At 50.5% G+C, this 20,383-nt stretch overlaps 9 protein-coding genes across 9 annotated transcripts; 6 read left to right on the plus strand and 3 right to left on the minus strand.

Annotated features, from left to right (window-relative positions):
- Positions 1–412: 412 nt before the first annotated feature.
- Positions 413–1,472, minus strand: EDB91DRAFT_1345607 (fructose-bisphosphate aldolase class-I-domain-containing protein; the record flags this gene model as incomplete). Its single annotated transcript, XM_041325852.1, has 3 exons — positions 957–1,472; positions 671–854; positions 413–620 (listed from the first exon to the last, which is right to left on the minus strand). The coding sequence occupies exons 1-3, from the start codon at positions 1,270–1,272 to the stop codon at positions 413–415; spliced, it is 708 nt and encodes a 235-aa protein (XP_041179657.1). The 5' UTR covers positions 1,273–1,472.
- A 1,401-nt stretch (positions 1,473–2,873) lies between these two features.
- EDB91DRAFT_1119767 (Cdc37 N terminal kinase binding-domain-containing protein) lies at positions 2,874–4,704 on the plus strand. The gene is made up of 3 exons (XM_041318158.1): positions 2,874–3,541; positions 3,595–4,028; positions 4,087–4,704. The coding sequence occupies exons 1-3, from the start codon at positions 2,999–3,001 to the stop codon at positions 4,568–4,570; spliced, it is 1,461 nt and encodes a 486-aa protein (XP_041179658.1). The 5' UTR covers positions 2,874–2,998; the 3' UTR covers positions 4,571–4,704.
- Positions 4,705–4,713: 9 nt separating this feature from the next.
- Positions 4,714–6,780, minus strand: EDB91DRAFT_1119769 (uncharacterized protein). Its single transcript, XM_041318159.1, has 4 exons — positions 6,500–6,780; positions 6,266–6,447; positions 6,012–6,213; positions 4,714–5,952 (listed from the first exon to the last, which is right to left on the minus strand). The coding sequence occupies exons 1-4, from the start codon at positions 6,567–6,569 to the stop codon at positions 5,003–5,005; spliced, it is 1,404 nt and encodes a 467-aa protein (XP_041179659.1). The 5' UTR covers positions 6,570–6,780; the 3' UTR covers positions 4,714–5,002.
- A 702-nt stretch (positions 6,781–7,482) lies between these two features.
- Positions 7,483–9,072, plus strand: EDB91DRAFT_134780 (uncharacterized protein). Its single transcript, XM_041325943.1, has 6 exons — positions 7,483–7,525; positions 7,580–7,691; positions 7,743–8,274; positions 8,323–8,374; positions 8,427–8,542; positions 8,595–9,072. Exons 3-6 carry the CDS (start codon positions 7,931–7,933, stop codon positions 8,917–8,919), a joined length of 837 nt encoding a protein of 278 aa, XP_041179660.1. The 5' UTR covers positions 7,483–7,525; positions 7,580–7,691; positions 7,743–7,930; the 3' UTR covers positions 8,920–9,072.
- Positions 9,073–9,208: 136 nt separating this feature from the next.
- On the minus strand, positions 9,209–10,637 carry EDB91DRAFT_1246091 (armadillo-type protein; the record flags this gene model as incomplete). The annotated part of the gene is made up of 6 exons (XM_041322619.1): positions 9,209–9,280; positions 9,334–9,565; positions 9,621–9,851; positions 9,927–10,108; positions 10,223–10,356; positions 10,490–10,637. 6 exons carry the CDS (start codon positions 10,635–10,637, stop codon positions 9,209–9,211), a joined length of 999 nt encoding a protein of 332 aa, XP_041179661.1.
- Positions 10,638–10,676: 39 nt separating this feature from the next.
- On the plus strand, positions 10,677–11,956 carry EDB91DRAFT_1119781 (ribosomal protein L10-domain-containing protein). The gene is made up of 5 exons (XM_041318160.1): positions 10,677–10,749; positions 10,807–10,865; positions 11,011–11,108; positions 11,168–11,267; positions 11,315–11,956. The coding sequence occupies exons 1-5, from the start codon at positions 10,722–10,724 to the stop codon at positions 11,771–11,773; spliced, it is 744 nt and encodes a 247-aa protein (XP_041179662.1). The 5' UTR covers positions 10,677–10,721; the 3' UTR covers positions 11,774–11,956.
- Positions 11,957–13,041: 1,085 nt separating this feature from the next.
- EDB91DRAFT_134832 (uncharacterized protein) lies at positions 13,042–14,281 on the plus strand. The gene is made up of 3 exons (XM_041325963.1): positions 13,042–13,887; positions 13,953–14,147; positions 14,198–14,281. The coding sequence occupies exons 1-2, from the start codon at positions 13,246–13,248 to the stop codon at positions 13,956–13,958; spliced, it is 648 nt and encodes a 215-aa protein (XP_041179663.1). The 5' UTR covers positions 13,042–13,245; the 3' UTR covers positions 13,959–14,147; positions 14,198–14,281.
- Positions 14,282–15,206: 925 nt separating this feature from the next.
- Positions 15,207–16,444, plus strand: EDB91DRAFT_134847 (uncharacterized protein). The gene is made up of 3 exons (XM_041325971.1): positions 15,207–15,694; positions 15,749–15,972; positions 16,038–16,444. The coding sequence occupies exons 1-3, from the start codon at positions 15,311–15,313 to the stop codon at positions 16,327–16,329; spliced, it is 900 nt and encodes a 299-aa protein (XP_041179664.1). The 5' UTR covers positions 15,207–15,310; the 3' UTR covers positions 16,330–16,444.
- A 1,265-nt stretch (positions 16,445–17,709) lies between these two features.
- On the plus strand, positions 17,710–18,424 carry EDB91DRAFT_1049598 (uncharacterized protein; the record flags this gene model as incomplete). Its single annotated transcript, XM_041313471.1, has 2 exons — positions 17,710–17,782; positions 17,970–18,424. The coding sequence occupies 2 exons, from the start codon at positions 17,710–17,712 to the stop codon at positions 18,422–18,424; spliced, it is 528 nt and encodes a 175-aa protein (XP_041179665.1).
- Between the last annotated feature and the right edge of the window lie 1,959 nt (positions 18,425–20,383).

A 20,383-nucleotide genomic window follows, 5' to 3' on the forward strand; every position in this document is an offset into this window, starting at 1 on the left:
TGCAAATGGACATCGATCATCACATGTGCCGTGGACGAATAGCGCTGTTGTTGGTTGTTGTTTTTTGGACCAGGCTATGCCGTGGTTCCAGGCCCGTCCATTTGTTATCGATCAACTACATGGCGGAGGAATTGCTCCTGACGAAAGGAGGGTGGCACAAGAACAGAAAATAAACATACTTCAAAACATCTGGCATCAAAAGCCGATAAAGGCGGTGATGAACTTCGGAATCGAGAGGGATAGCCACTTCCAGGTTCTTGTTAACGAACATGCGTAAAATTAATTCGCACCTGCCTCTGGTACGCTTCCTCATCCTAATTTTGTTGATAGGTATGTTCATGCCGAGGCGACGAACGTTAGTCATAGAAATCAATTATTTCGGAGGTGACTAAAAACGAATGAGTTTCGGGCTTCAGGCCTCGCGTTTCGCTGCGAGCCAGTAAGCCTTAGCCCTGGCTTCAAACACAGATTTTGCACCAGCTTCATCGCCTTTCGCCCATTTCGCCATAGCATCGCCTTGAAGACCGCGTCCAAATGAGAACGTCAGAGGGGGCAGGCGAGAAAGACACAGGGGAGTTAGTGGGGGCCTTGTTGGCAACAACATTGACCGCATTAAGGTACTTCACTGCATCAGATTCAGAGAGACCACCTGCATGACAAACAATATCACTTTAGGTAGGATGGGCTAGAGAATAATGAAGGTCTTGCCTGAGAGGAAGACGACATCCGGTGCTGCGACAGGGACTGAACAAGCAAGGACTGTAGTTGTGGCCAAGCCAATCTCCTCAACTGACGTGGTAGAACGGAAGGGTGCTTGAGGCCAGGTTGCGGGAAGGAAGGCTTAATCAAAGAACCTGTGTGACGCTTTAGTTACTTGCTATCAAAAACCTCAAAGGTCATGTAGCCCAGGCCCTCCAGCAGCACACCGTACGTAGCACATCTCGCATAAATCATACTGATGATCTTCACGTGTACCTTGACGCTCTTCTTGAGGTCTGCGTCTTCAGCGAAGTCAACATCAGGTTCCACGATAGGAACCAGACCAGCTTGCTGGCTAATAGCAGCAAAGCGAGCAAGGCTTTCAGCCTGGGCTTCGAGACCAGCCTGAGTGGGTAGGGACGACATATTGCAGAGGATGGGGGCACGCCATTTGCTAAAACGGGCTCCAGCCGCAGCCGCAGCCTGTAGACGAGGCAAAAGGTCATCGAGACCCTGAGTAGCAGGTTCTAAGGGCGAAATCGTCGATTCAACTAAGTAGCACAGTTGCATCATGAGTGTTTTCGTGCCGGCCCTGTTAGACGTCCTATCTCAGTGTGTTCGGCATTCGTAAAGGCCTTGGTTGATTCCTCCAACATCTTCCATTGACATGCCACGAACATTTTTCCTATGGGCGAAAGGGGGAAGTTTGGGATATGAAACTCATGAACTCTCCAAAGTTTAGCTTTCCCATTCGCCTGATTTGAATATTGTCGTCGACGTCTGAGGTAACAGAGATTAACAGCACTTCGGACAAAGCCGAAAGCAAATGAGTCAGCGCTGGACCCCAACTTCCTTGAGCTCTTTAGAGGTCATGTATCATAATCCAGACACTGCAAAATCATGACGGGTTCAAAAGATTCGTCTGCGGAACTCAGGACGATTCCATGCAAGCCAGATATAATTATCTGTCGCACTCGTCCATTTGATTTCGACGAACGCCTTGGCCGCAAAAAATCTCATCTTCCCGCTGCATTTGTCGCGCATCACAGATTATTCTTGATCCCTTCATTCTTCCACTTCCTCTATACTTAGAAGTGGAAGTCCTGCTGTGACACATCCCCCTTACGGGATTGCTGTCGAATCCGATGCAGAACCGTCATCTTCAACTTCGAAACTATGGGCATGTCTCATTATCAATTGATCCTGGAGATGCGGATTAGCACTCCTCTGAGCGCCTTTAAGATTGCGCCAGTCGAAGTCACCAACGCGTTCCCAGCCCCCGCCACGATACCACTCTAGTGAAAGCGTGAGTTATGAAACCCTTAATACACTAAATACTCACAACTACTGTATAGTGTGTGATGTTCGGAATGGTGTCTAATGGTATGCATGGCTCACCTCACCTATACTCAGTGTTACCTATCGGCGTGCAACATTGTGGAAGGTCTCAAATCGGCCCCAGAATTGACAATTTTTCCTCAGGATAGCTAACAACGAGAATCTATGCTTCCTGGAGCAGTAGACGTCTCCTGGCATTCCTATTCCTATTTCTCGTCGACTACGGGGAACACCAATAGGAATGTCACGGGCCGTAGTAAGCTTTTTTTCGTCTTTCACTGCGAAGATCTGATGTCGAACTAGACAGGTTTCTTTCGTCGGCTCTTATGTCTCGCTCGATTCCTTGACTTAATCTTGGTACCGGTGTGATATGTACTGACATCGGTTAGTGAATGTAGTGTTCTTGATTTCTCTGATACTGACAGGCTTATGATGAGCAGTGAATCCTGACACCTGTCTTTTTACGGGTTTATGAACCGGATCGGTCGCCTCATCTTTCAAGATTCCCGCGACTTAGTTCTCCTGTGCTTGACATTTTTCATCGGATTCAGAACTTAGTGCAGAGGCTGGTGACTGGCCCAGTAAGTATGTATCTCTTTTTATCCTAATGGACTGACGAACCATATTCTGCGCTTACTTATTGCCATACTGACCTGACAACTCCTGACAAGTAAGAATGGATTTTGATGCCCTTAGTAGCTGGGCTTCTGGTCCGTTCGAACTGTACTAGTTTGACTCGTCTGTCGGATTGCATGCTGCGGCTACATACCAGCGAATAAACCTTGAGATTCACACATATGTACCTCGTATCGATACCTCAGTGATAACATGCTGGCAAGCGCCGATGCATCCGCAAGCTGTATTGATCTGAAACGCAATTGTTCTTCGAGAACATTCGTGGACTCTCGACCAGTCCGAATCACCACTTCCTCTTGACCAGTTCTATCCCAACGAAGTCACAATGCCACTAAACTACTCCAAGTGGGATCAGCTCGAGCTCTCTGATGATTCCGACATCGAAGGCCACCCGAACGTTGACAAGCGTTCTCTCATCAGGTGGAAGCAACGCGACATCCATGAGAAGCGCGAGACCCGCAAAGTCAAGATCTCGGCCCTCCACGCAGAGATCGCATGCAATGGTATCCTTGCTCCTCGTCTTCGCGATGCCCGCTCTAGACTGGCCAGCGCAGACGGGGGGTTGAAATACTTCCAACAATTGGTAGAGAGATTACAAACAAGCCCATCTCCTGAGGCGCCGCCGACGAATGCCAAGGATCAGCCAACTTATGATGCCATGATGTTGTCTTTGCTCCTGCAGATCTGGGATGGCGCCAAGAGCCTTCCTGCAGATGAGCGGGAGGCTGCTGTACTCAGTGGTCTCGATAAGCACATCAAAGCGCTCACAGAGCACACAACCAAGCTGGAGAAGGATCTTGCTGAGGAGGAGAATGAACAAAAGAAGCACATCACAAGTGAAGATATCCACGAAGGATTCGAAAGCAAGGTGAGAACAACACTCCATTATCCCTCACTGATGGTATTCACGACACTCTCTAGTATATTCCCGCAAAACCGGCTCCTCCACCTGTAAAGAATGCTAAAATAGACGTGCCAAAGAAGACCACAACCACTGAGTTTGAGGTGCTAAACCCTGCTGCCTCGAGTTCCAAAGCACCATCGCCATCGGCTGCTGCCCCGAAGCCATCTCCCTCCGATGAGGAAGACGATATCGAGGAGGAGCTACCAGAACTCACGCCCTCTCTTGAAACCTTCTCCCACTTACCGTTATGGGGTTACGAACAATCTTTCGGCTTCATCCAAGCAAATCGCGATGTCGTTGTTGCCGGCGCATCTGACGCATTGCTCGTGGCGGCTTTCCGTGCAGAATCAAAGGGCCGGTTCGCATATGCGAAGCAGTGTGTGCACCAAAGCTTACTCTTACAATACTGCGAGAAGCTAGGCCGAGATGGCGTCCGACTATTTTTCCAGAAGCAAGTGTCTGATTTCTGCATAAGCTGATGCACAGATCCTAATTTGATCGTTTCGTAGGATGATCACAGGCGACCAGCGCGCTGTCCCCGTCTTCGTGAATGACGTCGAGAGCACATATTCTCACCTCAAGACGCGTGCAAAAGCGGCGGCGGCGGAAACTTCTGAGGAGGTGCAGAAGGAGCAGATACAACTTGTGCCCGAGAACCCATCTGCAAGCATCTCGTTCAATGTACCTGATGGTCCTCCACCTGAGGACTTGCGACTCGAGGGTCCAGGGACGGAGGATCTGGAAGTTGAACAAGTTCGCAAAGCACTGCAGATGCGGTGGGATGTCTTCGAGGGCTTCCCCGAGGACCTCAAGGCCGCACTCAAGGTTGGGACTCTGGAGGAGGTCAACAAGGTGCTGGGTAGTATGGACGTTAGCGTTGCGGAAGATGTAGTGGAAAAGCTTGACATGGCTGGCATCATGAGCTTCGTGGCGGGAGGTGTCCGGGATGAGACTGGAAATGCGGACGACGATGACGAGGAGAATGCCGAGTAATTCTGAGGAGTATGTGTCTCTGGCCGATCAAGTTGAAACGCGTACATATTACTGTTGTATAACTGCTTTTGAAACAAGATCTGATGTAATGCACACCTTTAGTTTATAAATGTCTTCTCACTGCGCACCTCACCTATTGGTCCCGATTACTTCTCAGCCTCAGGAAAGAACATAAAGCTTAGAAGGTAACGTGTAAGTATATATATTATGCAAGCCTTAGCCTGATATCTTTTTCGTACTGGTACAATACAGGGTTGTAGCATGCCACCTATTGAGCGGCCGAGTTACGAGTGACCGGAAGCTTGAAACTTGGACGCGTCCACGCCACTTGTCGAGCAAGTGCGCAAGATAACTTCCCAGCTATGCATCCAGTTCTTCACCGCTGCACTCTCGCATTAGCCGTAGTTATTGCGTGCTATTAGCGCGCACCTTTCAATTGGAATTTCCATCAAGCCCATAGACCAAACCTAAAGCTACCCTAGCAGCTGCCCTCTTACGTTCCTGCGAGTCAGGCATCCCCGCAATTTCCTCCTTAAGACCCTGAAGCGCGCTCAGCATGCTCTGCAGATCGAGACGTTCGAGGTCCGCTTCTGAGGGGTCGGCGACTTCGACTTCAGACGGCAGAGGAAGATTTTCTTGCAGTGAACGGATGTCATTTTCATCATTGGGCGAGAAAACAAGGGGTGTTGCGCCGAAAATACGCTTCGAGGTGGCAGTAATCTCAGCGTTGGAAGGCATCTCGTCATCGGAATCTTCCTGTTTGTGGGGTTCCTCTGCCTCTGTGTCCCCAAAATCGGAGACTGACCCTAAAGACCTATAAGATACACCAAGATCCGAGGCATTCGCAGTCAAACGAGAATATTCGTGCTCATCGTTGACTGGCGTCGATCGTCCAGAGGTATCAAAACCAGAGTCGAAGGTGAACGTCGAGCTGAACCTTAACAAAGGGAGAGGTGGCACTGGTCTTTCAGATGATATTTGTGCAGGCTGAGTTTCGGCATCTGCCACTGAAGGTGAAGCGGACACGAAAGCGGTGAAATCGTCGTCAAAGGCGTGATTGTGGGGGCATGGCGTAGAGGGATCCTCTGTGGGTGACAAACTGCCTGTTGTGGCTGCGGCACTCCACGGGTCATTACTTATGTTTTTCTTGCTTGCATCAAGACGACCATCGGAATTATCTTCGTCGAGCCATCGCTCTAACTCTTCCAGTTCTTGTTGCATGCGATCACGCCCTCCTGGGGGGCGCGTAGCAATGAGGCTGTTGAGGTCTTCTCCCGTACCATGGGTCATCCCCAAGAGGCCATGACCCCGTCCTTTGGAGGAGGTTTGTATCATGGACGGCCACATGATTGTGCTCAAGGCATCTATGGCCCGGGCAACCCCTGGGGTAATGAAACTCCTCAGGACGGCCTCTCCTTGTACAAGAACTGCATATGCTTACCGCCACGATCATGATGGGCGGAAGATGTTGAATCTCGGGCATCGATAAATTCAAACCCCAGTGATCCAAGAAATGAGTCCATTTCATCATCTTCAGTTCCTTCACCTCCGGCCGTAGTAGAGGGAAGTCGAATGGCCAGAGATACTTCGAAATCGTGATGTGATAGGCGTTGCGATATCATCTGGGCATTCTCCCGGTATGGCTGCTCAGAAATCAGACGCGTACGAGAACAACGCAAGCCTTTGAGCACTTACCTCTCCAGCGGTCCATGTGTACAGCACGGCAGGCACACTTTCCAACTCGTGATCGCTGGGTCTCCATTCTGGGAGCTGATGGACTTCGAAGTGTACATCAGCAGTGTAGTACTTATTCGCGATTGTCCAAGGGATGATGGATGGATTGTTGGTGTTTGTCGAATGATCATTCTGTACCAGTCCTGTATCGACTCGTCAATGCAAGGAATGACCGCACTGCAGCGACAAACGTGCTTTGCAGAAACTGCAAGGTATCGTCCTTCGAAGAAGATAGAGTGAGAATGCGACAGGAATTGTCTGCCATTCGTTCGATATTTAAGGACGCAATTTCAAATAATTTACCAGAAAGCTACTATGAATAATAATGAGGCCCTATGCAGTATGTGGGGTTATCTGAATAGACCTTGAAGAGAGGCTCGAATTGTGGTCTGTGGTGGTAGTAGCCGATGAGGAGGTTGAGATACTCAAGCTCGAGGTCAGCTGAGATTTAAGTGTCACAGAAGCGGTTCTGATTTGAACGGCCAAGCTTACACATTGAAACGTAACATGACGTTGACTTGGTGATAGCCTCCATCATGTTCTGGCAACTAACTGGTTGCAAGGGGGATATATGCACGTTCATGGTCATCCTCTTTGGCTTCACCAGGCAACTTGACCACTGTGATCTTTTCCTTCTCAGGTATAGCCACGATATCATGATGAACTTGACGTTGTATATGTACTACTTACTGGTAGGGACTAGCTCGGTCACTAGTAGTAGTACCCCTGTTCTCGAGGTGTGTCAATTAATCCTTGTGATCTAAGTAGAACGACTGTCTTCACTTCTTTCAAGGTCTGCCGACTACGGGAGACTGCTCGTGACTACAGCCGAGGCGACCTCACTGCAGCATGTACATGTTGTACTGAAGACTAGGCCGAACGTTACTCAACTCTGAAGAGAACCAGTGGTATAGTATCGAGAGCCAATCGCTCTGTCAAGTATAGAAGTTCCAAGTCACTGTTTTCTATTTTACCCAAGGGCATATTCAAGAAGGAACGACAGTCTTCCAAAGTTCTTACGATTGGGGTGCGCGAAGTCGTATTGTATTGGGAGAAATATTGATGTCCCCAACGGTATCAACCAGCACTCAAGTATTCACGTGAGGTAGGTTGGTATCATTATACTTAGGGGCAGTCATCTCATTCACAAGTTTCTGTGTGACACAGCGGGGAAACTGACATTTTACCACTTTTTGCCGCCAGTGAAATTACATTCGAAAGGTAATCTAGAGTGCTCTGGAACGCTCTAGGCTAGGTCTGGAATACTCTAGCCAGGTCTAGATCTGCTTTTGATTGAAATCTTGCAAGAGGCAAAATGTTGAAATCCCCGATCTGTATGACATAAGTACTTACTGTATGACTTAGTAACATGGATTGGAAATGCTCCGTAAGAAGCTTTACAAAGCCAAGCCCCTATGCGAGTACTAATCTTCGATAGTTAGGGCACGCCATATCGGTTCAGACTTGCGCCAAACGTCGAAACGATCACCAATCTCCTCTTACAAAAACGTCTTATAATAGCATCAGAGTCATCCGCGGATGAGCATGGGGGAGTATAAAATGCAACCTGGGGGCGGCTCCAAACGCCAGCAATAACATAACAACGCCCTTGAAGTTCCAATCATCATGACTGTCGAAGTACTTGTTCCCCACGACGTGCAGACTACCCTCAACTTCTATAAGCCTACTAACAACGAGGCGCCTTACAACTATGTCGAGGAGTCTCCTGCAGGAGTCCCCAGGACAAACATAGGCGAAGATGTCCAGCAAGTTGTTGTCCATGATATTCGTGGCAAGGAGGACACTGTTGGGCTCGACAAGTCGGGCTTCCAGTTCATCACGCACAAGAGCGTAGAGAAGGATTTCGTCGACGAAGAGGTGATCCAGACGAAATATTATGCCGAAGTGGAAGACATTTTAAAGCAGTATGCGGGGGCAAAGAAGGTGGCTATCTTTGATCATACCATTAGGTGAGTACCCGTGAAAATTTATAGTGCCTTGGCTTAAGATTCATAAAGGCGGAGCCCAGTTGAAGGAGCAATCCCAGTGAAGGGTGCTCGTGGCCCTGTGGTAAGTTATTATCAAGAATGCCCTGAGGTATGCCACTCACCGAATACCCTAGCAACGTGTCCACGTCGACCAAACCTCCTCCGCTGCCATCGGTCGTGTCCATCGCCATCTCGGCGACGACGCTGAACGCTTGCTCAAAGGTCGCGTTCGCATCATCAATGTCTGGAGGTGAGTCGAGCACATCTTCCCCACAACTAAGTAACCCAATCCATCTATCCAGGCCTATCGCCAACCCAGTCGCGCACAACCCACTTGCTGTCGCAGATTACCGTACCCTTGATCCTGAGAAGGACTTAGTTTCTACGAGGCATATCTATCCAGATCGCGAGGGCTCTACGTTCAGCGTACGTTACAGCCCAACGCAACGCTGGTACTTCCTCGCGAACCAGACCCCTGATGAGGTTACTCTCATCAAGTGTTATGATTCGGACGAGGATAAGGCGCGCCTCACACCTCATTCGGCGTTCAGGGATGTGTCCAGCCCCAAGGACGCACCAAATAGGCAGTCCATTGAGGTTCGCGCGTTGGTGTTTGATACTGAATAGAGCATACCGGTATTACACAAGTTCTTTATGTCGTAAATGTATCCATTCTGTTGTATCCATAGCATGAGCTGTATAGATGTGTTAACTTTACATCAGCCTGTTGAAACGAATGCGCACAATTTTCGATACACGCCTGTGCGAATGAGGCACTTGATAGAGGAATGTTCTGATTCAACTTATCGGACATGAGTACAAGATATGAACAGCGTCTAAAATTAATGCGCGCCATAGATATGAATACAGCACGCAATACAACCTTTTTCTTTTCCTTCTCTATCGACAACACAGATCAAGCAGGAGTAGCCTCTACCCTAGCGCTTTCCAGTCCATTTGCATACTGGAATTGCCCTGAATTCTCATACTACCAATCATCAGAAATTCATCACGCTTGATAGGATTGAAGAAAAAACGTACCTCCCACATATCAATAGCAACCTGACAACTCTCCCGCACAACGCGCGGAGAATCTTCGCGCGTCATCCACTCTTTAAGGTGGGGCAGCACTTCAGGCGTGGCTATCCCTCCAAGCGCCTCTGCAGCCTCATGTCGCACCATGTCGGACTCAGATCCGTCCTGCAGGACTTTAAGCAAAGAAGGTACAGAGTGCGCGCTCAGGAGTTGGCCAAAAACAAAGGCGATCTCGTGCCTGCAGTGGATGCGTTCAGCGTCGTGACGAAGCCAAAAATTGAAAAGAAGCAGACTTGAACAGTGCGCTATCATCAGAGAATCCTGATGCGAGTGCGTCTACGGCTGCTGGCGTCCCGATGTTGCGGAGGGCGAACATGGCCCGATAGCGCTCGAAGAGGGAGACGGAAGTATCCATAAGCGTGGTACGGAGGGAGGCGATTGCAGATTCAGACAAGTCATCTGGCTTTGGCTGGCCAGAGAGCAGTTTGGAGGAGGGTGGAGCGGGGTCGATGGAGGTGTATGTCCTGTGAAATGCGATGTGAGTTTGTGTGAAGACACACAAGCAAGGGATTTCGAAAAACGAATCGAAAGCTACATACGGGGTCTGATCTAACGATTCTTTTGACGCAAGATGATGGCGTCCCTCTTCAGAATTATCCCATTCAATTTTAGCGAGCGCGATCTCGCAAGTCTCGCGCACGCTCCTGTTGGGATCGGTGAGGTATTTCGTGAGGACTGCTTTGAAATCAGGCGATGATATTGCGCCCATTGCTTCTGCTGCCTGTCTCGAGTGCTAGTTAGCATCATCGTACACCGGAGCGTACAAAAGCGGGGCAAACGCAATGTGATGGTGTATTGTACGAATGATTACAGAGGTCGACGATGAGACTCTTACCTCATGTCGGACCATCGGATCCTCGTTCAGATTCTCCAGCACTGATTGAAGGACAGGGAGAGCTGAGACGAGCTTCATCTGGCCTAAGCAGTATGCAAGCTCATGCTTGAGCAGTGCTGACTGGTCGGCGAAGCCTGGTACATGGATCATGCGTCAGCGCATGCGCAGGCCCACACGAAAATCAAATAGAAGGACGGTTTGTGAAATACGAAGAAGATAGATCGAAGAAAACGAGCAGACTACATGAAAGACAGAACTTTCACGTACCCTCAGAGATGATCTTGACTGCTTCATCATTCTTCAAACTTTTCAGCGTAAAGAGCGCTCTAAAACGATCGTGCAAGGGCACTGTACCACTCGTGTTGAGGAGCGCAGCGCGAAGGGCAGAGAGCTCGCTTGAAGAAACTGCGTCCATTGAGGAAGATCTAGATAAAAGATAATTTGGTGTAGCGGACTTTTGATTTCATTTGCTAAACTTTGTCTCCTCCTTGTACATACCATGCCTAGGTCAAAACGCTCAAAACTCGGTGAGTTCGTTCGTTTCTTTGGTAGATCGTGGTCAGAAGGCTGATGCTGTATTATAGTTTCGCTCACAAAAGTATCGAAAAAGACGAGGGAGCACAAAAATGCTCTCCTGGCCGAGGTTAGTTTTTGTAGAATTTATTCTTCTCTTACGATGCGTTCTGCGCAGAGTTCTGTGATCGTAGAAGTTCCTTACAAGCATTTTCTATACACTTTTGTTCTTTGCCGCCCTGAAATACGAGTGCTAATTGTCCCTCTCCCTCAAGGTACAACAAAATGCTGAGAAATGGAAATACTGCTGGCTGTTCGAAGTCGGCGCAATGCGCAATGCGCATCTAAAAACTGTACGGAATCTATGGAAGGAGTGCGTTGCCGCTGCTTGTCCTGTCTGCAGCGTTGACTGACAATTTGATTTTACCGCAGTTCAGCACGGATATTTTTCGGTCGAGGAGCAGTGATGGCAAAAGCCCTGGGCGCAACAGTAGAAGAGGAGCACCGGATGGGACTACACAAACTCGCACAAGTATGTCGTCAACTCAATTTTCATCTCAGACTAACAAAGCATCTCAGCAAATAAAAGGCCAGGTAGGCTTGCTTTTCACAGACTCCGAACCTCAAGAAGTCACGCAATGGTTTGACGACTTCAAACAAGCGGATTATGCGCGAGCAGGAAACATCGCCACGCGGACGGTGATACTACCTGCAGGACCCGTGATGCGGGCGCATTCTGACCCGCCCGAACCATTCCCGCATAATGAGGACCCACAGCTCCGAAAGCTGGGTCTTACGACGACGATGAAGCGTGGTGTACCAACACTTGAAAGCCCTCATCGGGTATGTGACAAGGGGAGGGCCTTGACGAGCGAGCAGGCACAGTTGCTAAAACTTATCGGTGAGAAGATGGTGGTGTTTAGGATTGGGCTGTTGGCGCGGTGGGATGCTGCCAGCGGGGAGGTAGTCCAGGTTGAGGACAAGGAGGGAGGATGTAAGGAGATAGAACTGGAGGAGGAGGAAGAGATGAGCGAGTAGGTTTTCGATCGAGCGCTCTACCGTGTATACCTTTTGACTTGATTAGGCATGAGGATGTATAAGGATTGCTCTTCGACAATAAGAGAAGAACATCATTATCATCAGCTCTGACTTTTAAATTTTCTTACCCAATTCAACGCCAAGATATACACGCTGATAATCGATTGAATAGCGCTTCGTGGCGATTACTCCAGTGTTCAGGCGCCGGCTGTCCTGGGTCATCGGATGCTATCTGTGACTTCTCGAGGGGATTTCGAGATTACATGCACCGACGGGACACGTATGTATGGTGCGCATAAAGTTCTGTCACGAAATAATTGGCAAGGCGATTATTGAGTGGACACCGCGGTCTACAGCATATATCATGTTGACATGATATACAACCAGCCTCGCTATTGTTAGATCTTCCTCAAACTTATGATCCAGGGAAAATCATGGCTAGAGCCTCCACTGGGTCAGCTTCCCATCGGCTCCGAAGACAGAGGTAAGCAACCACATGCTTTAACAAGCAAAAAGTTTCGGCGAGGAACATCAGTTGAATATCTAACTTGAACTTAATCTCATCGGCTAAAGTCCCAGCTTTGAATTGAGTGCGAAGCTCTTTGCATTGGATTGGCCAGTATAGCATGGATACCGACTTGAGCCCAGTCAGTAAACTGCTTTGCTCTGGACAGAGCTGGACAGCAACTTCGAAGTTGCACTAAGCTATCAAGCTGCTTAGTACTAAACGAGTGGTGTTGTTCCCCTATAGATCATCGTTGTTCGCTTTAAACCCGAACACATTTTTACGCTCGATAAGTAACTTATTCTTAATGTCTAACTCTTCAAACTCTGTCACGCGGTGCGGTACTACGTCCAGTGACGTTGATGCCATCGCCAACCGAGGTTTCATGACGACTGACGAAATCCAGAATATAATTGATTCGGTAGCAGAGACGCGTCGCAAACCGCGACGACGTGAACAGCTTGCGTGTTGTAGCTGGGTGGAACGCTGCTCTTCGCGAATTGCGCACTGACGATGAAGATGGCGACGCGTATCACGCGTCCAACTCGCGTTCTTCATTCCAGTTCAAGACTCCGCCTCACCTTGACGCTACTACACATTTCATTCACGCGTATAATTCTCTTTCACGGCGTCTTCTAAAGTTGCTCTACGTGCAGTGATCTCCGCAGATGCTAATGCCGACGCGTCTTCCAAGGCTCTGACTGTTTCCTCTTCACGCACCGCAGATACCGTTGTCTTTCGTGATTCAGACATTCGATTCGTATCTTCCATCGATTTCTTTTACGATATTCCTCGTGCCATCATCGATCTTGCCAAGGAAAAAATCCACGTCCCCCTCACCCTTTTAACTTACTCTTCTATCGAGAAAATACATGCAAGGGAGGACATCTCAAGCTTTCCGCCAGAAGACCGTGACACTCTTTCTCTAGTCGAGTTCTACCAAGCGTCGGAGAATTTCATTGGGCTCATGTCCCTGGTCGCAAACCCTGCTATCGTGGAGCGGTTCAAGCAGCATAGATCGTTCTGTTTATCGCGTGGCATGCGAAAGGACTACCGAGCTATCCTCGCCTTCGACATCGAGACGAGGCAGATATTCTTCAATACGCAATCTTTCCTCCTCGATGCTGCTTACGAACGTCGCTGGCACGAAGTTGAGCTGGAGACTTTGCATTTGGAAGTTAGCGAGGCTGCCGATCGAGTCGCGCGGGAAGCTACAAAGCTCTCTGCGCACTCCCACAGGTTCCATCCGTACCACCGTGACAACAAGGGGTCTGATGAGCTAGCGGGATCGTCTGGTGGGAACTTTCGCAAGGGCAAATGCGTGTATGAATCCGACGTGTGCCTTTACTTTTTCTGCAGTCGGACAGGGCACAGAGTTAGCCGTTGCACACACATACAGTCGAAAATGATGCGGTCATCTGCAAGTGGCGCAACTCGCTTGTCCACAAATCAACTCTCGCGGTCGTTTGCATACCATTCGATATCGGAAAGTGCACTCACGGGAAACACAAACACGTCTACATGTGCTCTATCTGTGGCAGCGAGTTCCATCACGCCGGTTCGAAATGGTGTTATTAAGCTCGTTAATATCATCATCCGTTTCAGCGTTGTACGTGGTTGTCGCTGTGGTGTCTGCCTGATTAGGATTATGCTTTGTTCATGTGCAGCTGGCAGTGCTAAATCAGGTGATGGTACGGAAGTCATTGATGATCATCTCGACGAGGGAGATAGAGTTGAGCGCTTGAGTGTTATGAAAGATGAAATTGCACAGGAGATCCGTGGAATCGCACAGGAAGTCCGTTTCTTGGAAGCCTAGAGAGTTCGAACGTGCGCGGCACGATATGCCGTTAATCTCAGACCGTATACATTGTGAGTTCTTCTTTGCATTGTCACAATTTATTCATCACTGGCTTCCGCAGTCGTCAACACGTTGAAATCAAATCAAAGGGCGCTTGAGGAGAGTACGTGTGAGTTATGGGCGTCCTGTACAGCTTGCGCTGTCTGTTCGTACCTGGGCATGTATTTGTATGGTTTAAACGCGTTTGCAGGGCACGCTATTGGTCGATAAACTAAAACATGACGTCGGTGCAGCAGAAATTACTGACGGTTACCAGTCAATCACTTATTAGTCTCCACTGGATCGGCTGGATATTGTATGGGAAACTGGAAGTCAGATGGTCGGGGCTATACTCGGGGCTATTCATCTTATCTCGGATAAGTAAAGGTTCAGTATTTGGCCATTGGATGGGTCCGCCTGCCATATCCTCCCGCCATAATGCTCGCCCCGTGCCATCAAGTGAGTCTCTACACCAGGCCCAGATCTTCTTCTCTTGGTTCCACTCTGCGCTTACCATCGACCACGATGCTCGTCCCTTCGCCTACACCATCAACCGCTAGTACTGACAGCCTATCGGACATTCTTGAGCTCTTTCCGTATGCCGACACGCCGACCTATTATGATCGACCTCCCAGACCACCGCGTCCACCAAGAAACCCAGACAGGTTGAAGAAGGAATTCGTGCCGGTCAGTGATTTCGAATAGCATATCAACTGACTGTACTGACAAAACACAGTTCGTACATAGACGCCGTAATCGTGCGCCTCCCCCTTATCCCCCGCCATCTTCCCCTCTTCCCCCACCTCCAGGCTCTATCTCGCCAGGCATTTCAAGCACACGTCATAGTCCTGTGCATTATCCGAGTTCTCCGGAAGAGCAATATCCAAGTCCTGTTACGCCCAGTTCGTTGCCTTCGACACAGCATCCGGCTTTGTCTGTGTCCCCGCTGATGCTAGATAGCCCACTCCACCAGGAGATTACTCTGAAGGAGCCATTTCTATCTCCCACGTGGCCAACTTCCCCGCGCTCTCCTCCTTCATCACGATCCCCGCCATCTTATCCACTACCTCCTCTATCACAATCGCCTTCGCCTCCCCTTTCGAACGCGCCTCTTGCACGTGTCACCCCCTCCCGTCCCCAAGTCCACTTCTTCTCCAAGAACGCGCAGCGAGATCCACTCTCCAACAAACCTACCATGTACCCAACCCCAGGAGGTCTCTCCCCGTGGACTTCCCGCCCCTACCCATCCTACCCGCCCACTCACCCGCACATCGGCGAGAATACCGATGCGACAGATCGGGACAATCGAGAGAGGCCTCGCACCTCCCGCTTCCCATTCTCGTCGCGGTCTCTGCCCCCGGTCGGCACTGGGACCAGTCCAACTTCCAAACCCTTCAGCGCTCTCGCAGCTCGTCTATCTACGACGCCCGAGACTGTACCAACGAGCAACTTTATGATGCGCGGCCCTGCGGGAGTGCCACGCTGGGGTGCAGGTGCGGGTGCGCTCATGTCTTGTTCGGATCCTCCGTTGCTCTTGCAGCAGACATCGTCGTACGGGAATGGCAAGGAGCGGGCACAGGTACGTTCTCTGCGTGCCGCTTCGAATACCCATACTCACTCGTGCTTTCTGTAGACCCAGCCCATACCTACGTCCCCGGTGTCGCCGCGCTCTCCATCTTCAGACATCGGCGAAGATGACGCACGCGCTCCTCATGGCCATTACAATGGCGCGCCGTCTGATGCAGCCCTCGTCCTCAACGTGCATGGCGGGATCGATGCCTCGTACCGGCGGCACCATCGTTTCAGGCGCCAGGACGTGCCTTACCCGCGGAGCTATGAACGGCGAGTGGTAGATCTGTGAGTGGGCGTGCATTCACGTCATCGCGTTCCTTCCTTGACGCAGCTGACCTATGTTCGTGCAGGGATGTCCTCGATATGCGACTAGCCCGCCAAATGAGCGGGGGATCATTGACGTGGCATGTGTTTCCGCCGTCGTGGAGCGATCCACCTGGACAGGGGCCGCTGAAGAAAGTGTTGGATATTGGATGTGGGAATGGAGTGTGGGTGATCGAGGCTGCGAAGTGCTGGAAGGGATGCGAAGTTGTTGGTGAGTACTTTTCAGTTTCGTCGGTGATGTGTGGCGTTTCCTACTGCTTTATTGTGTTTGGGAGTGTACGGAGGGAGAAATCTGTAGAGGAAGGGATGTTCGAATGACGTGCTAACCACTTGGACTGACAGGCCTCGACATCGTGTCTCTCTACCCAAACCTTGCGCGTGTCTCGAAAGACAAAGATCTCGTGAGGAGGGTGAGCTGGGTCCAGGCCAATTTGTGAGTAATGAACCCTCCACATTCCCCAGTCCTTCTCCTTTCTTATCCATGCCATCATACTGACCACGTCGTCCAGCCTCGAAGGGCTTCCATTTGCTAACGATGAGTTTGATTTCGTGCATGTCAAGCGCATCGCGAGGGGCGTACCCGAGGACAAGGCGCGTCTTCTCGCACTCTCTCGTACTTCGTGCTGACAGCCATACTTCTCCCTCATCTAGTGGGATGACCTCTTTGAAGAAATCACACGCGTGATGAAGCCAGGGGCTGCATTTGAGGTTGTCGAGGAGGACTTGAGCTTTCCAGGGCGGACAGATGGCGAAGGGAGCGAGGTGGGGACTTTGAGGAGCAAGGGAAGCAATATGTCAATGTGTCATAGCGGCTCGAGTCTGAGCCCTGGGGCTACGTCGGGCACCGAGTCGGGGAGGAGTAGTGCGGCCGGGTCGACGAGCAGCTCGTCTGCCTCGACGGATTCTTCCGGCCCTGGGCTCACCATCGAGATCCATCGAGATAGACAGTCGTCCGCCGCGGTCAAACAGCCCACCATCTCCATCTCTCTGCCCACCGATTCCTCTATCACGCCGATGGCAACTTCAAGCAACGCTTTCATACACCGCTCCCTCTCCCTCCGTCAGCCAACATCTGCTAACCAAGCACTCAAGGCTCCCAAGCGGCCATCGACAGCTAGCTCAGCTGCACCTTCCCAGCCATTCTTCTCCTCATCCTCCTTATCCTCCAAAAGCAGTTCCCCAACACCAACGCCCTCCATCAGCACCATCATCGGCCCTCCTCCATCGCAGAAGATCAACAAGGCTGCACAGGCGGTACTGATGGAGCCCACCGTGATGCCCTTTTTCGTGATGGCGGCTGGTTCCCCACCAAAATCGACGCCGCCTGTGCAGAAGAAGAACAAAGCTGCGCAGGCTGTGTTGTTGGAGCCGACGGCAACACCGTTTTTTGTGATGCCACAGAATCGGAGTAGGACGTCGTTGCAGGTTGGGGAGAACCAGAAGGCACGGACGAGCAAGGTATCGTTAGGGAGTCGGATGGGGTTGAGTGCGGTGAGGAGTGCGAGTTTTAGCGGGGGGAGCCTGAGTACGAGCCCGAGGACGCTGGAGGTGCAGGAGCCGACGGTCAACGAGGATGCGTTCCAAGCGAGTGGGAGTGCACTGCTCCGGGTCGATAGGAGTGTGGGCACCAACCTTGAGTTGAACCCTCCCCCAACAGACCCGCGAGACCACACTATCCTCGAAACGATTTACAACGAGATGCACGCGGAGCGATTCATCAATCTTTCTCCGCTGAGTCTGCTGGCTAACACGGTGGGGTTGTGGTTCAAGGGTGAGTGATCATCCATCAATTTTTTCCTGGTTGGAGGGCGGTTCTGTATGCATGTGCCGCGGGTGAGGTCGTGGCAGTGGTTGCGTGGATGAAACGTCCCTCTTTAAAAGCTGTCCTTTTTGTTGTTCTCTTACATTTCTCCGAGATGTAAGCGATGTCAAATTCGAGCTAACTGAAACACGTGTAGACGTTCGCACGCACCCTCCGATCCTGTTCCGCTTCCCACCTTTGAAGGAGGGCACACAGCCATCGGATGTGCGTTCATCCAAGTCCGGTGTGGCACCTGCTGGCCAGAACTCGAGTACAGGTGACCGACATAGCGGGAATATGATCGTCTCGCTGGACGGTCTGAGTAATGGGGCATCACCCTACGCCTCGCTCGATGGCGCCATCTATATTCAAAGGCAGACGCAAACACGGGCCCGGCTGCCGAACCCTGCATTAGATGTCGACTTGCGGTCTTTGAACCTTCATCTAGCGCTCCGGGTGAAAGAGATTGTGGCGTGCGCGGAGGCTATGTGGGAGTGGGTATGCGAGTTTCAAACGAGAGGTAGGAGGAAGGAAGAAGAAGGGGTGTACGCTAAGATCATGGGACTGACAAGGTCGCAGTTCGATGAGTTATTGTTGAGGTTTGAACTGTGAGTATTCGCCTTTCTTTTTTTTTTTTTTTTTGCGGGTTTGCGATTTTTTGTGGATTTTTTCTTCGGCCTCTACGGCGCCCATATCTTCTCAAATTCCTGAGAGCGAGAAAATAGCCCTTTTGTGCCAACTTCTCGTGGGTACAGCAGCTGGGTGGTACGCGTTTAGGACACTCAGTTTGCGTGCTTTTGATAGGGGCATCGTTTCTAAACGGGGAAAAGCACCAATGGTGTGCCAATCTTCTTTTTTTGATGTGATCATCACCCAAGCACCCAAGCCGACTATTCTGATCTCGTCTTCACGACACACGATCTAATCAACTTCCGTCATTACAGGGACATGAGGGAGCACATGGGTCTCGGCTCTGTGCTCGAGGACCGGTTCAATTGGAGTATGATCCCAGGCCCGACACCCCAGGAAAAGCGTACGTTCGATATGGCGTGCGAGAAGTGGGATGCGTATCGGAGGCCTGATGATGGTAGCCGTACGCCTTGCGCCTCGCCGCACCCAGCTACACGTCTCAGCCGCTCATTGCGAGTCTTCGTCGCATGGAAGCCTGCCGCATGAGACGACAATTATGATCTGGCGCGCGCCCGCGTTGGAAACCGGGAGCTTTTTACATGTGGCTGAATGAACACGAGGTGTGGCGATGTTGTAATGCGCCTCGTTTCAGTTTAACCCCAACCTCGAATGAAATACCCCAATCTGGCTCTCCAAGGTTCCGTGCCGTTACGTTACGTGTTTGGTCCCTGTCTCTTTCATTATACCGCTCCTTGTGAAGGAGTTTGTCAAGGCGTCTTTCAGGCTTCCATTCCTACTGCATTTGGGATAGCAGGCGGACGGATATGGTTTTACTTTTTCGGGTCTTTTTAGGATGATCAGCTGGGTATCGTGATTTCCGGGTTGCCTCTCTTCATATGGTTGTCCTCGGCCTGCCCAAGCGAATTCAACCTTGTTCGCCACCGTTCAAACCCTGCATACCGTGATTCTTGGTCCATGTCGCCAATTCATCATTTCCGCTCCATCATCCCCGCATTCCCCCTCTACATCCACCTCCGTGCTGAGACATTGGGACGCAAGGTTGTGATGATCGCGCATGTTCTCAGTGCATATCCAATACCATTTCTAGCCGGACTCACATTCAGGTTGTTGTACGAGTATCTCGGCACCGCTACTGGTGACACTTAATTTTATTGACACTATTTATTCATGCATAGGCTTGTTGTACACCATTTTTACGTGGCTGTCATGGCTAGCGTAGCCTAGTCACGAATCTTGATGCTATCTAAAGATGCTCCAGTGGTGTGACAAATCCTCAGCTCATAACAGACGCCTCTCCAGGGACGGGTCCATTTCGGTCTCAGGTACCCAGTCATTCGCAGCCTATCGTGCTTCCTATCCAAGGATCCATTTCAAACAGAATGGAATCGAATACTGCGTGTCAAGCTTCCTGTTCTGTCGTACATAATCGGGGATGCCTGACCATTCTCGGGCTGCGTGAAGCCCTTCCCCGCGTCGCGCTACGTACAATTGAAATGGTTCATTAAAAAAGATAAGAGCCTTCCGAACATGTGATTATGTTAGAACCCTTTTGCACTGGCTTGATCAGAATTGGAGCTGAGCGACGTCCGAGTTGATAGCCGGCTGCCCGAAAGACACGGCGTAGATTGTGGCGTTCTCTTCGGTTGGGGTAGAGATAAGTGGGTTGGTGTGACAATCGAGCGAGTTGCTGTCGCGCCCAAGTCAAGTTGGAGAACGTGCGTGGCATTTGACCAGTGAATATTGAAGGTGAGGTCGATGCGTTGCAGGTTATTGGGGTGATCGTAGAGATCCGAGTCGGCGTGTTCTCATGTATAGTCGATTATAGGCTGAATGCTAAGCCTCATCAAAGTGGAGTCGGCAATACAGTATTGCGCAGTGGTGGGCTGCGGCGCTTCCGAGGTTAGAACCTGGAGCCCAATT

Source organism: Suillus paluster (assembly GCF_016628075.1).
Source record: "Suillus paluster strain FC165 chromosome Unknown EDB91scaffold_13, whole genome shotgun sequence".
Classification (NCBI taxonomy): domain Eukaryota; kingdom Fungi; phylum Basidiomycota; class Agaricomycetes; order Boletales; family Suillaceae; genus Suillus; species Suillus paluster.